The 16712-nt window shown below is 32.9% G+C and overlaps 1 protein-coding gene and 2 non-coding genes across 3 annotated transcripts in view; 1 reads left to right on the forward strand and 2 right to left on the reverse strand.

Moving 5' to 3' along the window:
- The window catches only part of Smp_143410 (hypothetical protein), a gene marked incomplete at both ends in the record, with an annotated part of 57544 nt that overhangs the window by 1145 nt on the left and 39687 nt on the right, over positions 1-16712 (reverse strand). Inside the window, 3 exons of the mRNA XM_018795043.1 lie at positions 2867-3241; positions 14103-14378; positions 16085-16207. Coding sequence (XP_018647019.1) covers positions 2867-3241; positions 14103-14378; positions 16085-16207 — 774 coding nt within the window. The remainder of the gene's footprint in view (positions 1-2866; positions 3242-14102; positions 14379-16084; positions 16208-16712) is intronic.
- Smp_tRNA_01332_Gln_TTG.1.1 lies at positions 2129-2195 on the forward strand. The gene has a single exon. It is a non-coding gene (tRNA).
- Smp_tRNA_00562_Gln_TTG.1.1 lies at positions 7667-7733 on the reverse strand. The gene has a single exon. It is a non-coding gene (tRNA).

Consider the following 16712-nt stretch of genomic DNA (forward strand, 5'->3'; position numbering starts at 1 on the left):
AATCCCGCACTCGCGAGATTCGAACCTAGGACCTATCAGTCTCGCGCCAGAGCACTTAACGCGTTATACCACTGAGCCGGCCGACATCCAACGATGATATTGTGTTACTTCAACCAATCCACAAAGTTTGATCAACCGTTCACCAATTGTCTTCAGTGAGTTGTTACCTCACAACAGACTTCGTTGAACTCCACTGGTCAATGCTTCTTACTATCGGTTAAGTTCTCTGGCGCAAAACTGGTAGGTCCTAGGTTCGAATCTCGCGAGTGCGGGATCGTGGATGCGCACTGCTGAGGAGTCACACGATAGAACGAAACGGCCGTCCAGTGCTTCCAGGTTTTCCTTAGTGGTCTAGCTTCAATGAAAAAAAAAGTTTTTATCTTACATTGGAAAATTCATTTTCATTCTTCTGATCATTAACTTTATAACCTTACTAAACGATATTATTATATAGTATAGATGAACTGCTGCTGGATTAAGATCATGGACACTTGTTTCAATGTATTCAAGACTTGTCTGTTGGATATTGATATACATCTAAGTACTGATACATTTACTAGGTACCTGACATATCATCAATGAAGAATCTAACAGAATCACTTATGATTAATGTTTTTCAATTAACATAATATTTCTGAGTCATACATTAATCATTATAACATTAAAGGATAAAAGTTCAACTACATTATAAAATTCCCATTAGGATAAAATAAACTCAATATTGATTATTGAATAATCATTGGTTGATTAAGGGTTTCATTATTTTTTTCTACTGGAGCAAGTTTTCTTTCAATAACTACCACATAATGATTAAAACAGATCCATATTGATTTGACCTAAATTGATAAGCGAATATTTAAAACTTTGCATGTTAGATATATATGGACCAATGAGTAAAAGTAGTCATTATACAAATTCCAACAATTCAATCAAGAGGAAAACTTGAAAATCAATGAAGGACTATGTTAAGACTATAGTACCAATTGTCAGTAGTCTAAGCAATTCTATATACACTAATTTAGTTTAGTTATAGAACTACGACATTCAAACTGATTAATAACTGAGTGGTAATTAATGTTATGCCTGTTAGGGCTACTCGAAAAGATAAGTGATAAGATCTTGTACTATGAAGTTGGGTGGCTGAAGTGCTAATACCAGAGCTAGTATTAGTTTCCTATCATCTAAAACAGGAACACCATTTTCATTCTAGATTTGAAACCAATATCACTGAGAACTTGTAGCTAGAAGTGATAGAGTCTAAGATACTCCTACTTTGTAGTAAGCACAACATCTTTTAATCATTACTAATACTACTAATACTTCTAATCCGACATGTTTGCTATTTATCTTGCCAGCCTAATCTCATCTTATTAATGTGATTTAGCGAACTAGGCTTTTTGAGGTGACCCTTAGGGGTTTGATCTGAATTCGATAGCTATCATTTTACTGTGCTTCACAATCTTTGGTGACCCGGACGCGAAACTAAGAGTCAAATAGGGAAATTTATAGAAATATATATGTAATAAACAACCTATAGGATTAATAAGTGAGCAGCTTGAAACAGGCAGGAAGCATATACATATGTAATCAGCACGACAAACAAACATAGTGAAGATTATTCAGACGTTCAGTTAGTCAATTGTATAAAATATAAAACTGAATATGATACAGATAAACTGAGAATGGTTTTACCTCAATTGAAAACCTGTTAAAAGTTGAATGAAATATTCAGGTATATATCAAGTAAGACTACTAACACACCAACCGACATTTATGTCAAGATTTACATTGATTATAACTGATTAATTCGGGTTATTACTCTCAGTTAGTTCACTATAAATCGCTAACAATATCTAATACTATAAACAACCAATCTTAACTGCAACATAGTTTTCAGTAGTTCCCTAATTGATTCTAGTTTGTGGTCAAATCTAGCTTAAATATTTTCGCAAATGAATAGACAATTTACTTAGTATTGTTTGTTTGAATCTTCCCATTGATGTTTAGGATTACAACTGGTCAGCCTCTAATTGGCATCTGTACATACTGTGCGTATTGCCTCGATATAGCCTTATTTCACAAGCATTGTAAGCAAAGATGGATAGTGGCTAACAGTCGAATCCAGGACTCAGTAGCTGAGTGGATAACGCGATGGCGTTTGAAGTGAAAGGTACTGGGTTCGAGTCCCAGAGTGAACATCAACTCTGAGATGCAGGTACATCCAGCTGACGAGTCCCAAAGAGGACGAAACGCGCGTCAAACTGGATTCCACTGCTAGCCAATATCTATCTTTGCTTACAATGAATAGACAATTGTTTTTTTTTCTTAAAAGGAAAATATTCTAAATACCTAAAATTCATTTTTCCTCATTATACCTTAACATCTTAGCCTTAAATTGGTTAGCGATTTTACTTCCATTTTGGTTTTTTTTAATTTTCGAGATAAGTGTTATTAGATGATTAGATTGATTTTGTGAAGGAATACATGTTTTTGATTGAGATCACGAACCGATTGGTGTTAGACCACCACTGAAAACCTGGAAGCATTGGACGGCCATTTCGTTCTCGTGTAGGAATCCTCAGCGGTGCACATCCACGATCCCTCACTTTGAGACTCGAACCCAGGACCTTCGATCTCGTATATGAACGCTTAACCTGTAGACCACTGAGCCGACATCCAACGATGCTAATGTCTAACCTCAACCAATCCATGGAATTGAGGGACCATCTTCCATTGTACTGAGACAGATACCTGTCTCTACCTGACATGGATTAACTTCACTGGTTACGACTTCTCATTACGACTCCGAGAATTCCCTTACGAAGCTAGTCACTAGTGAGCACATGAATAAATCATTTAAACTTACTTCATAAATTGCTTGGGTATCCGGTACTGGTATTTCACATGGTATTGGATTATCACCAGCCCATTTAATGCCAGTATATTCATCTTCTTCCGTACCAGCAACATTAAAATTTTCAACATTATCATTTTGATTATTATTTGAATAATTTATATCAAGTGTTGATGCTGAAGCTAAATTTTTACATACTTCCACATCAGACCAATCACCATAACCAGTTAATTGTGTTGGATCATAAGTAGAATTAGATTTAGCTAAACGATATCTAACTAATAAATCTGATAGTTCCGGTCTTGCACCACCTTCATATGGACATGGATCACCCAGAAATGTAGAAAATCGTAGATATTGAGATGCAGGACTTAAGAATACAATATTCTATTACAAAAAATAAACAAAAGGAATAGGCTTTTAACTTTTAGGGATGAATTATCTATGATAAACAATATGAAAAGTAATTAGGCAATCATAACTAAGTTAAACGTCAAAAAGTTCCCTGTTTTATTCTGCGTGAAAGACTAAATGGAGTATTTGTATGAATTCGGAAACTGGTTACAAAATAATAATTCACTTTTAGTACCGTTTTTAAAACTATGATAATATTTTAATCCATTTTGTATTGTTTGTTTGAATCTTCCCATTGATGTTTAGGACTGCAATTGATCAGTCTCTGCACAGGATGCACATATATCAATACAAAAATGAATTAGACTTTACCCAATTGCGCAAGCTAGTGACTATCAGAACTCAATAGCTAGGTGGATAATACATTGGTGTTTGGGGGGAAAGGTACTGGGTCCTAGTCCTGAAGTGAACAGCAACTTAAGGATGAAGGCACGTCCAGCTGACGAGATCCAGATAGAACGAAACGCGAGTCGTGGATTCCATTGCTAGCCACAATCCATCATTGCTTATTATGATAATCTAATTTTTAGTACATAAAAAAGAGTTCAACTGAGTATTAGTTTAACTATTTCTAAATTAAATAATATTAGTAACTGAGTGAAAATTACAACTAGTGGATTCCAGCCAATAAAGTGTGGTAAAAGTAATTTTGTCTGTCAAACCAAAGCAGAAAGTACTTAGGGTGAATATGCCGACATACATTTAATACAAGGATGAAACAACTAGTTTCAATAATTGCCCTGGTAAAGTCAGTCTGTGATTTAAACCATTAAAAAAAACTACGATTTAGTGTAAGTAATTATCGCGCTAGCCTATAAGACTAAATAACTTGAACACTTATTCATTAATTATTTATTTATTTAAACACATAAATATTGATACAAAGGGGCACCGGATATATACGCACCGCACAAATCTCATTTGATTTGGGTGAGGGCTGTGATACTGCCCAGGTGCCCAAACCGAAACAGGTGGTTTTCTTAAGGGGCCACACTCGGAGACTTCGACCTAATGGTCTGATCCACAAGATAGTGGAGCATCGTAAGGAAATGCAGTCCCACGGTAGCCAGTGACCAACGATTGGTTCATACGCCATTTTTCCATCAGGATACTGGAGCCCATGTGCACTATTGGTTTGGAATGAGGGTTTTCCAACTCTCCTAGGTGGACTTTCCGTGTTCACCAACCCGGTTAAAGCGCCGTACATTCGCTTTTCGTTCTCTCGATTTCGTAAACAACACCCTTGCCATGGGAATGCAGTGAGTAGGATTTCCCTGGCAGAGGCTATATACGCGTGGTATTTCGAGAGGGAGAGCGGACTCTGCACATTCTAGGCCGTACCAGAGCATTTGGGGGTCTTGAACAGTTAACTACTGTGTTTCATTCAATTTTAACACACTATTGTACTATTTTAAAGAAAAAATATTTTCATTGTATTAAATCAAAACGAAAACAAACTTACTAAAATCCTACAAACTAAGTATCGTACCATTAAAAAAAAAAATTGTAAAATTAAAGGATACTTAAAAATAAGTCAGATATTATAATTAAAACTGGATCAGTATAACGTTGAAACAAAAGCAGTTCAAAATTTCGATATTAATATTATATTTTTTTTATATATAGTTGAAATTATGACGGCCGTTTCGTCTTAGTATGGGATTCCTCAGTAGTGCGCATCCACGATCCCTCCCCTCTCGCGAGATTCGAACCCAGAACCTTACAGTCTTGCACCATAGCAATTAACTGATAGACTACCCTATATATATAAAAAAAAAATTACTAAAAATCTTTGCAAGCAACCCCATTAACATCATATGTCGAGGAAAATTATTTATTGAACATTCAATAAAGTAAATTTTATATTTGAAAACATTATTTATAGATAAATAATTATTACTCATCATAGTGATAAAACAAAAAAAACCCCAACTCACTTTGATTGCAATTGAGAAATTGATGTAGTTATAAACAATGATTAGTAGGTCAATTTACTATAACTTGTGGCATTGTGCTTTATTATTATTATTATTATTATGGGGTTCGATTTTGTCTCCTACACATAGCACAAGCTATAGGAATTCAATCCAACAATCCAAGTCTTTGTATTCATAAGAAATTTGTAACACCCCCCTTATCTCTCTCCCTTGGCCTAATGATACCACCAATTAGTGAACAGTGACTTATCAAGTGAACCAATGATACATAAACTTGTACGATCAGTTTAGACTATTTATCGGTCCTTCATCTTGTCTAACCCTGCCTGTTAATCCAGAACAACAATCTCAGTTTAAGCGATATGAATTATACGTACATAATATATACAAGTCAAAAAGAGTACATTATATCATAAAATAGAAAATAACATTTGTACAAAATCTAACCAAAAGTGGCAATAAATGTAGGAGACTGTAATTAATAGACTAAGCATAACTTAAGAACGGTAAATCGCATTTTAATAATTTTTGGGTCAAAATAAAGCTTGTAATAAGAGGAGTATAGATATATATAATTTAGTTACTGAATAATTACACAATAAGAATATATGTATAGTATATGTCGATAAATAGTTTTCAAAAGTTACCATTCATAATTCCTGTTGGGATATTTCATAACGATATTTATAATATTTATATAAATATCTGATGAACTTAAGTACGGTGTAAACATCATGTAACTATTATATACAATAATACTGATATACACTGACTGAAAACTGATAAGTTCTCATCAATTCAGTAAGATACAAGCGTAAACAATCTATATAATTTAATTTTAAAAAATTCCATATAAAAACATAAATAAACGAACAATATTGTTTTCGATTAGCTCCTCATCAGGTTTTACTCTAATAATGTGTATCCATGATCATGCACTAGCGAGATTTGATCGTGGGATCTTGGATGCGCACTTCCACTGTGGAGTCCCATAATAGGACGAAATCGCCGTTCAGTGCTTCCAAGTTTTCCATGGTGGTCTAGCTTCAATTGACTCATGATTTCAACTATGAAAATACTGAAATCTCCACAAAATCCCTTATAATTTACTCTAATATACAATAATATTTATATGTATATACGAAATTATTAAACCAATTAAGGCAGTTTATAAGTTAATGATAACAGTGGAATAGATTACATAACTAAACATAATAAGTAAAAAGTATAAATTGGTAGTGTGATAACAGGGGTACTAGTTGTGATCAGAGTAATAAAGGCTTGAATCAATGTTACATAATCGGAAATAGGTCAATAATTACAAAAAATATAAACACTGAAATAACAGAAATTATAAGATTACGCAATAAGAAATGTGTCAGATAATTGGACCGTGAAACATATAATTGAGAAAAAAAAAATTGGTAAGAGGAAGTGAAGAAAAATAGACGAATAAAGAGTATGGAAAATAAAATTATTTATTAAGGCCAAGGGAGAGAGATAAGGGGGGTGATACAAATTTCTTATGAATACAAAGACTTGGATTGTTGGATCGAATTCCTATAGCTTGTGCTATGTGTAGGAGACAAAATCGAACCCCATAAGGAAAAGTAGTAGGAATACGATAAATAACAGAAATAAGTCATTCAAAGTTATATATATATATACTTCATTTCTACCTTGATTTGACCTTTGATTAAACAAAATTCACTATGTAATTATGTTTACCCTGGATTGGAAAAAGTAACAAATATTTCGAATGAAAGCTAATCTAATACTTATCTCTTTTATAGTTAATGACATGAGTTCATCTTAATTAAACAGACATTGAGAACCAGTAGTAAGTATAGAGTAGCTGTTTTGTCCTAGTATCATACTCTTCAACAGCACATACTTATGACCCTATCAGAGATTGAACACAAAATCTTTAAATCTTGTAGTAAGCGTTTAACCTATCTACACCTGAATCAACATCCGATAGTTTACATTTATAATATTTGTACCTTTTATAAGTATATACCATTAGATTTACCTGTGTTTAGCGGCTATTATACATTCTTCACACATCATGCAAGTCACAAGTGATATGGTAGGTTTTTGTTCAATAATTTACAGTTTCATCTCAGTTACATTTTTAACAATCTAAACACTTGTTTATTATATGTGATGTGCACGCGAGAAGGATAATGATTGGTTGTTTTGCTGAGTCAGACATGCAGATAGTGTGACAGGTATTATGTGTGATATATATATTCCCCTATCCTGACTAACTGTTCTTTGTTGTTAGATGGTATCGAATTTTGGGTGTGTGGATATATATTGACATTCTAGTCAGGCTAATCACGTGTTCTTGATCTGAGTTGTGTATTGAAGTCCTGTAGAATAGACACTGGGTGGGAAATCTAGTGTAGATATTCGTCTAAGGTAAATTAACGTCCCACATACGTGTAAAAAGTAAAACAACTCTTATAACAAGAAACCCTAGTGTTATAACAAGTATCCTACCTTTACAACAATATTCTATTTAAGCAGAGATGGATAGTGGTTAGCAGTGGAATCCAGGACGCGCGTCTCGTTCTATTTGGGACTCGTCAGCTGGATGTACCTGCATCTCAGAGTTGATGTTCACTCTGGGACTCGAACCCAGTACCTTTCGCTTCAAACGCCATCGCGTTATCCATTCGGCCACTGAGTCCCGATAGCCACTTGCTTGTGCGATGGGGTGAAGTTTAGATTCATTTAGTGTTTGTTTGAATCTTCCCATCGATGTGTTAGGACTGCAACTGGTCAGTCTCTAATTGGCACATGTGCATACTGTGCGTATTGCCTCGATATAGCCTTAATTCACAAGCATGGTAAGCAGAGATGGATAGTGGCTAGCAGTGGAATTCAGGACGCGCGTTTCGTCCTAGTTGGGACTCGTCAGCTGGATGTGCCTGCTAACTGACCAGTTGAAGTTCAACACATCGATGGGAAGATTCAAACAAACAAGACTAAGTGAATTTATTCTATTCGCTTATATTGTTGTCAAAATAAAATACCCATTTGCTAAAAGTTCATATAGGTTATTCATAATATATCGTTATTAATATACATTTTATGATGGACTGTGAAACTGTGACTTTTATCACCTATATTTCTTAGATGTTCACGTTTATGTAGAATTGCATAATCATGTAAGATAACCTTGTGGAGATAGGCGTATTAAACCTATTTTGTAAACAATTTTTGATAACTTTTGCATTTATTTTGTTTATTTTCACATTCTGTGCATTTATCATTAAACAATTGTACTGTTGCGTGTTCGCATGTCGGGATTACCAATTCTGTAATGCCGTGCTTCATTAATGGTTCACTTCGATAGCCGTTATAATACAAGTCTTAATGCTGCATAATATCAGAAGGCAAAAGGAAGTGGCAACTACATTTTTATTAACAAATGACGTAGACCAGAAAGATGACACGTAGTGAAGATGGCTGGTAAGCCAACTCGAGAGCGAAGCGAAAGATAATGCGTATTGGAGATGGCGGGGAAGCCAACTCGCATGAGCACTCATTACTCAGTATTTATAATCAGACAATATTGAATGACAGACATATGATGAATAAGGTACGAAGTGTGAATATACATGCGCTCATATAAAAAGTAGTCAAGGTTAATAAGCGAATAATTAACAAGATCAAAATATGACTCATAATGGATAGGCGAATGGACTTGGACAGTAGCTAGAATGAAGTATATGGGCTTAACATATAATCCGGTACTATAGTACTTGTTGTTTAAGTGTATGACCTTGAACACTTACTAACTTCCTTCCGTTTTTGAATTCAACATAGCATGACATTATAACTGCTCATAAATAAATACACTCTCATACACACATATTTCGTTCTATTGTGCCTGTGGATATGTTAACCGAACTACTCATTGACTGTCATCAATATTTATAGGCTATTGTGACATTCCCACTATGTTCTACGTTTGGTCAATTTACTGGAGCCATATCTATCTCATTGGAATTATTAATTGTCTATAATTGTGGATTTTTGGGACTAAGCACAAAGGAACACACAATAGCCAGCCAATTTAAGTAACGTCCCTAAACTTTTATTTGTGTGTTAATAACTTATAAGCTGTTGATTGTTACATAAACTTTTGGATGTAATAACTATATTGCCATTTTTGGTTAATCTATTTTTTGGTCCACCGCAATCTCATTTAATGGTCATATTGAAAGTAAAAGTTAGTTACTATCATTACTATTTGGAAATCATTCTGAAGCATAATTCAATATACAAATTATACAAAATGTGAATGCTCTGAATAAAGAGAAACTGTACATAAAAAGTACTATTACTGAGTATGAACAATTATGTAATGATGTGTTTTTCAATAATTTAAACTTTTTTAAGAATCTGAACATTTAAATATTCTGATAGTTGAATTCATGAGTCTATTCATATTAGATTACCATTGAAAACTTGAAAGAACTGGACAGTTGTTTCGTCCTAATATGAGACTCCTTAACAATGCGCATCAACAATCCTACACGCGGGATTTGAATCAAAGATATTCGATCTCTTGAACGAACTCTTAACCTTAAATATTCATCATTAAATTGTTAGGTAAAATAGCTCAAAAGATATTTGAGTTGAAATGATATTCAAATGAGTAGAGTTTACTCAGTTTCCATTACAGATTTCAATGTTATTTGAATATTTTTCTTTCAACTTCATTTTGCTTAAAATGGATAACTATTGTTGTTGTTGTTTTTTTTTAGCTGATTAACCAATATATTTTGACTTAGTTACTAAATATTATAAAATAATATGGAACAATATTATTTAGTTACTAACATGTGAAGTGGATATATTCTAGTTATTATTATTGAGTTAAGTAAGTAAGTAGTTAGGTTGGTAGGTAGGTAATGATTATGGTCAACTATCTAATATTTATTTTATCCAATCAAAAGACAAAAAAATGTTTTATTGATCAATCAATATAGGGGGCATATAAAGATAGAAATGAATTCATTTTATGCTCCAATTATTTTAATGGAAAATTATGAGTGAATTTAGTTGTTAAGGGAAATTAAAGATGGAATACATATATATATATATATATATATATATATATATATATATATAATGATATCTGAGGTAGATGATTCGTCTGAAATAATAAAGAATAGGATCTCTTTTAGTCTTCATTACTGATTAATTTTTCTCTTTTCAACCAATAATATAGAATGATAATCTAACGAGTAATATAAAATGAGTTTGACATAGATGGAAAGGTTTTCGGTAGTATTCATCAAAAATTGACGTCAATTTGGGTGCAATTAGAACTCAAACATCACTAAACAACTGTTTATTAACATAGTCATTATTAGAGACTGATTAGTGACTGACCAGTTACAGTCCCTAACACATTGATGGGAAGATTCAAATAAATAATACTAGATGAATTGTTATTATTCGTTCCCATATTGAAGAGTTTCATAATCAATAATCGGATTATCTATTCATTAGGAATAATGATGATATTCAAAGGAGATCTATATAGAATGAAAAGATCATGAATTCCAATAGAGCTTATCTTATTAATTAACGAGTTAAGTGTTCACCAGGATACTCATCGGTTTTTAAGAACTTACAAAAATATCAATCCGAAAATAAAATTAGTTCCCAGTTTCAGTTAGTGTTAAAGTTGTTTAAATTGACAATAAACACTTATGGGAAACATTAGATGTTAAAAAACAGCTGATTAATGAAAGAACATATCTATTTGTATAAGTCAGGTTCATCGTCTGACACAATTGTCTTTTGATATTTTATGGATACAAACTGAACTACACATTTAATTGATTATTAAAATTTAAGTACTAGCACTAGAGATTAAACTAGTAACTTAGCTTTTCCGTAAACGAAACGTTAATTTCTGTACTAGGATCAAGTTATAGTGTACAGGAAGGGTTAAGTAATTACTATACTTTTGGTGTTGTCTACTTATATCCATATAAGTAGTATATGGTGATGGTCAGACATAGAATGTATTTTGGCAGAAGATCGATAAAGAAAGAACTGAAATGAAACGCAATCGGTACAAAAATGCATGAACAATGAAATCAGAGAAGATTGATTGATATTTACTGAAGGAACAGTTAAGATTGAGACAAGTGAAGGTTATTTTGCAAATTAACCATTGACTGTATGGTCATCAAAATTTAGTGCGATAATCTGTAATTTATGTCTAAGTATATTCGATTGTCTCTAGTCGTGTTTATGTTCACTACATAATGACCGTGTAGTTTTTCAACTAATCAGCAAAGAACCTTTATAAATGAATACTATTTCTCAATAGATGTTATGAAAACTACTAAAATTTAAGGGGTTTTTATAAAGTCCATTGATTATTAAATACTAATTATTAGTTTTCTTAACCAAGTTTTGCAAGAATATTGCTATGTAACATCATTGATACGGATAAGAGTTTATTCATGCTGAAGGTTTTTTTTTTTCTAGATCTTTTACATAACCATAAACAATTTTACATGGAATGCATCATCTTGATTATTAAATTTTCCGAAGGCTTGGGGAAATTAAGTCAAGGCAATGATGATTGTATTAATATCAACATTAGGAAGCAATGCATAGAGATTGTTAACTATTTGAAAATTCCTAATTTGATGAGCTACTAACAGAGTGATTTCTTTGTCATGAACAAAAATAAAAAATTAAAATAAAACTCATTTATTTACATGTTTTTCAGAATAAATAGATAAAATATAAAATAATTTATATATTTAAGATTGTCATTGTGATTCGGTGATAACAAACAAATTTTTTTTTATTTTAAGAGTTGAGATCAAGAGTCAATTGAAGCTAGACCACCGTGGAAAACTTGGAAGCACTGGATGGCCGTTTCATCTTACTGTGGGACTCCTCTTTTCTGGTACGCCTTAATTGTTATTCCTTTTTTGTTGTTGTGCCAAAATCATATATAACTCTATCAGTGACAAATATATATATATATATATATATATATATATATATATATATATATATATATATATATACTTAAGAGCTGTTGACATTTTGTAAAATTGGGACTACATTGAAGATTATATGGACTAAAATCAAGCTACTCTTTTTAGTAAATTTCAAAGAATAAATCCATTTAAATTGAACCATTTTATATCTTATTCTATCTGTTTTAAATAGCTATATAGTCTGCATATTATTATTGATCAAGCTATACAGCTTGTTTTCTCTTGTCATATTCGTCAACCCTATATATACATATATATATATGTCTATGTTATCCTAGTTTCTGAACAATATTTCTTTTTTTTTATTTTTTGTTACGAAGGCAACTTCCCCCTTCTAAGTATCCCTTTTTTTTAAAAAAAAAGTAATAAATCAATCAATATATATGTCCAGTGAATTATTTATAAGATACATATATTTATATTAAACATAATTTTCCCTATGAGATTTTATAAAAGTCATTGTTTATTCAATAATTGATTATAGATTACGTAAGCTTATGAATCATTAATGAAATGGAATGAATACAGTATACTTTATTGGTGAAAAAAAAGAATAAAATTTGTAAAATAGAATGTATTATGTTAGCCAAGTGAAATTTTACCTGATCATATAACGAAACTTTAAACCTGGAAGCACTAGATGGTGAAGTCGTCCTATTGTGGGACTCCTCAGCAATGTGCATCCACGATCCCACCTCGCGACATTCCAACCAAGGACCTATCAGTCTCGCGCGCGAGCGCCTATCCACTAGACCACTGAGTCGGCATGCAACGGTGTTAATGTCTGACTTCAACCAATCCACGAAATTGAGCAACCATTCACCAATGTCTTTATTGAGTTGATATCTTACAACAGACCTGGTTGAACTCCACTGGTCACTGCTTCCCACCAGAACTCCAGGATATGCTTCTTGAAGTCAGTCACTATCGAGCATATGATCATTATCAGAAAGGGGTTTTGTGGAGATTTTAGTAATTTTATATAGTTCAAACCATGAGTAAATTGAAGCTGAAGAGTCGCACAATAGGACGAAACGGCCGTCCAGTGCTTATAAACGCTGATAGGTATCTGTTTCTTCATTGTTATTATATTGGTATGTTTAATTTATATTGATTGACCCCTGAGCAATGTTCGATTTTATGTTTGTCTAGTCTTTTAGCATTGATCAAATTCAATCAATCAAGTTATAGTAAGTCCGTTAGTTTTAGTGACTCGATATTTCGTGTATTATGTTTTGATGTCGGTTAGTTGAACACAGTCCAGAAAATCCTAGACATTGGCATTGTTCAGCAAGGCATACTCACAACCGTGAAGGAGTAAGTGGTCCCTATGACATTTTAACCCTTTGTAATGTTCGGGCCACGAGTGACCTTCGAAAGAAATATTATGATCACAATGACTTATCACGGAATACTGATCAATGCCATATTTGTCAGCCTGCAGATGTGGCGAGTGTTGAATTTATTCGAAATTATGAACCGATCTAGATTAAATTACCATTAAAAAACTGGAAGTATTGGATATCCCTTTCGTCTCAGTATGGACTCCTCGACCATGCCCATCTGCAGACTCTCACCAGAGAGGAACTAACTCAGGACCTTCGGTCTCACGCGAATTCCGGGATTTAATGGTGTCCATGTGAAACTCCAATCGGTTCATTATATTGCACTATCATCCCACATTAACTTTGATGGGTAACTGCCTCTCACCCGATACTGTTTAACTACACTTTCTAATCACTCAGTACAGATCAAGTTCAATTCTTTATTTTAAACACTAACACCAACAATAACGATAAGAATAAAGAAACTAAAAGAAGAAAAAAAATCGAAAAACACTCTCACTTTAATTGTTGGTGCAGTTTCAAGTTTTTTAGTCCATAAAGTAAATTGTATCATAACACTTAAACCGAATTCATTACCAGATGACCATTCAAATACATATTCTGTATCTGGTATTAAATTTTTCACTGGTATAACAGCAGTTTGTGGTTGTGCACTAATTGAAGTTAATATAGTTCTATCTAATGGATCATTATTATTAGCTGGTGATGCAGATGGTTGTCCTTCTGAATCTAAATAAACTGATAAACTTGCCAATGTTGACGACAAATGAAATGTCTATGAATAGATAAAGAAGAAAGGAATGAAATCTTTAAAATTTAAAATTAATTATTAAAATCATCAGAAGGGGTTTTTTGTGGAGATTTAGTATTTTCATAGTTGAAAGCGTGAGTCATTTGAAGCTAGACCACCAGGGAAAACCTGGAAGCACTGGACGGCCGTTTCGTCCTACAATAGGACCGCCAGGTTTACCCTGGTGGTCTAGCTTCAATTGACTCACGTTTTCAACTAATTGATAAAAGTTTAAACTGAGATTACTCAATGTTTTATTTCAATGTTGAATAACTATATTATACTTAATACTTTTAGTCATATTTACAATCATTTAGTTAGTCTCACTGGATATGAAAGCGTAATTTTCACTTCACACTTGATTTAAATGGATAACTTTTACATAGGTTGTGCTTTTCATCTAAAATGTCTGACTATTATTCACTGGATATGTTCACAAGGAGATAGTTTCGAATAGCTTCAGTGGTGAGATTATAGTTTATGGACGACCTTCGAGGATTTACAATTTCATATGAGGGTTAGGAACATAAATTATAGTTTTCTTCACGAACTGATATCAGCTATAATACCGAAATTATTTCTAGCCATATAAAAGATTGGTTAGCTTCGACTTACTGTTTAGCTGAGATTTCGTCAGAAACAGTGACAAAATGGTTTCTGATAAAGTCATTGAACGAATTCAAAAAGCTTACTTGGTTTCTGATTATGTAAATCACTTGTTAAGTAAGTCAGACATCTCTCTGTTAGCCAAAACATAAATATATTGCGCAACAGTTCGTTGTGTTATTTTATGGAAATGAAATTTAGCGTTTGAAAATAGGGGATATTTGGAAATTACCAATATGTTTGTATTGGAAGCATTGCGCGCGTATGCTTGGGCCAGTGAAATAGCATTGCTTAGGTTAAACACATAGGACCAGTTAAACATGGTGAATTGATTGATATGTTGGTGAACCTTCATTGACTGAGATGATTGAGACATGTACTACGTATGCTCAACCAATGCCTACCGCAAATTTTAATGTTTCGTGGTGTAGGAATAGGTGGGAAGATAGCAAGGAGTGGCCAAAACAAGACGTATCATTAGTAATTAAAGTCACTGATTTGGACTGAGATGTTTCGGTAGAAGCAGACTATCCAGTTAGAGTCTCATCAATTTTCGTAAATAACAGTTTCAAACATTGAGTGACATAGTTCAGAACCAATAACAATAGTGTATATGCATCCACTCTTTGAATTCCATCATATTTTGAGATATAAAATGATCAAATACTTTTAATGATGGGAATTCATTCTTTTTTTTAGAATCATTTCTTTATATGCTTAAAGTTTTCTATTACCACTGATGATGTTACTACTTCCAATACTCCGGTAGTTGATTTGTTGATTTCATCTGACTGTATTGATATAATGTAGTAGCTTAAACTGATCCACATATATGCCAGATTCTTTGTTGCTTATAACTGACTGACTGACTGACTAAATGGTCTTTGGACATATTGAAAACGACATAAAACAGAAGTTCAGGAAACTATCTACCATCACAAGATAAATTCAAATAAAGACCATTTCAAGTGAAAAATTTGACCTCTTGTTTTTCACAGATTTACATAAGATTTTACCAAACTACAGTTAGTTATCGGTTATTCCAAATTAATAACTATCAGAATAGATATTTACCATTCACTTACTTTTGCAGGTGCAAATATAACCTTTTGTGTAACAATACGTTCTGTAGGCATATTGTCAGGTTTTAATTTCGGATTTGTTATCCCGAATACAATTGCACGTGGACCAGTACATAGAACAGTGATCTAAAATAAATATGGGTTACATAGATATATATATTAATAACAAATGATGAATATTACAACCTTTTGGTTCATACTATTGATAGTTATCTCTCGAAATTCATTACTTAGATACTTGTAGGGGATGGATTTTTTCATACAATTATATTCTAAATTCACTTAGTATTTTTGTTTGAATCTTCCCATTGATGTTTAGGACTGCAACTGGTCAGTCTCTAATTGGCATATGTGCATACTATGCATATTGCCTCGATATAGCCTCGAGTCCCAAAGTGAACAACTCTGAGATGCAGGAATATCCAGTTGACGAATCCCTAATAAGACGAAACGCTAGCCACTATCCATCTTTGCTTACAATTATATTCTAAGATATAAATTCCCATTATACAAATTTTAAAATTAGCCATCATAATGTTTATAAGATTTGTTTGGTACATTATGCATTTATCCCAAAAAACGCAGATGGAAATTTAGTTTTGACTACCAGGAATGAGAAAAAAAAGAAGAG

The sequence above is a fragment of the Schistosoma mansoni genome (genome assembly GCF_000237925.1).
Source record: "Schistosoma mansoni, WGS project CABG00000000 data, supercontig 0182, strain Puerto Rico, whole genome shotgun sequence".
Taxonomy (NCBI): Eukaryota; Metazoa; Platyhelminthes; class Trematoda; order Strigeidida; family Schistosomatidae; genus Schistosoma; species Schistosoma mansoni.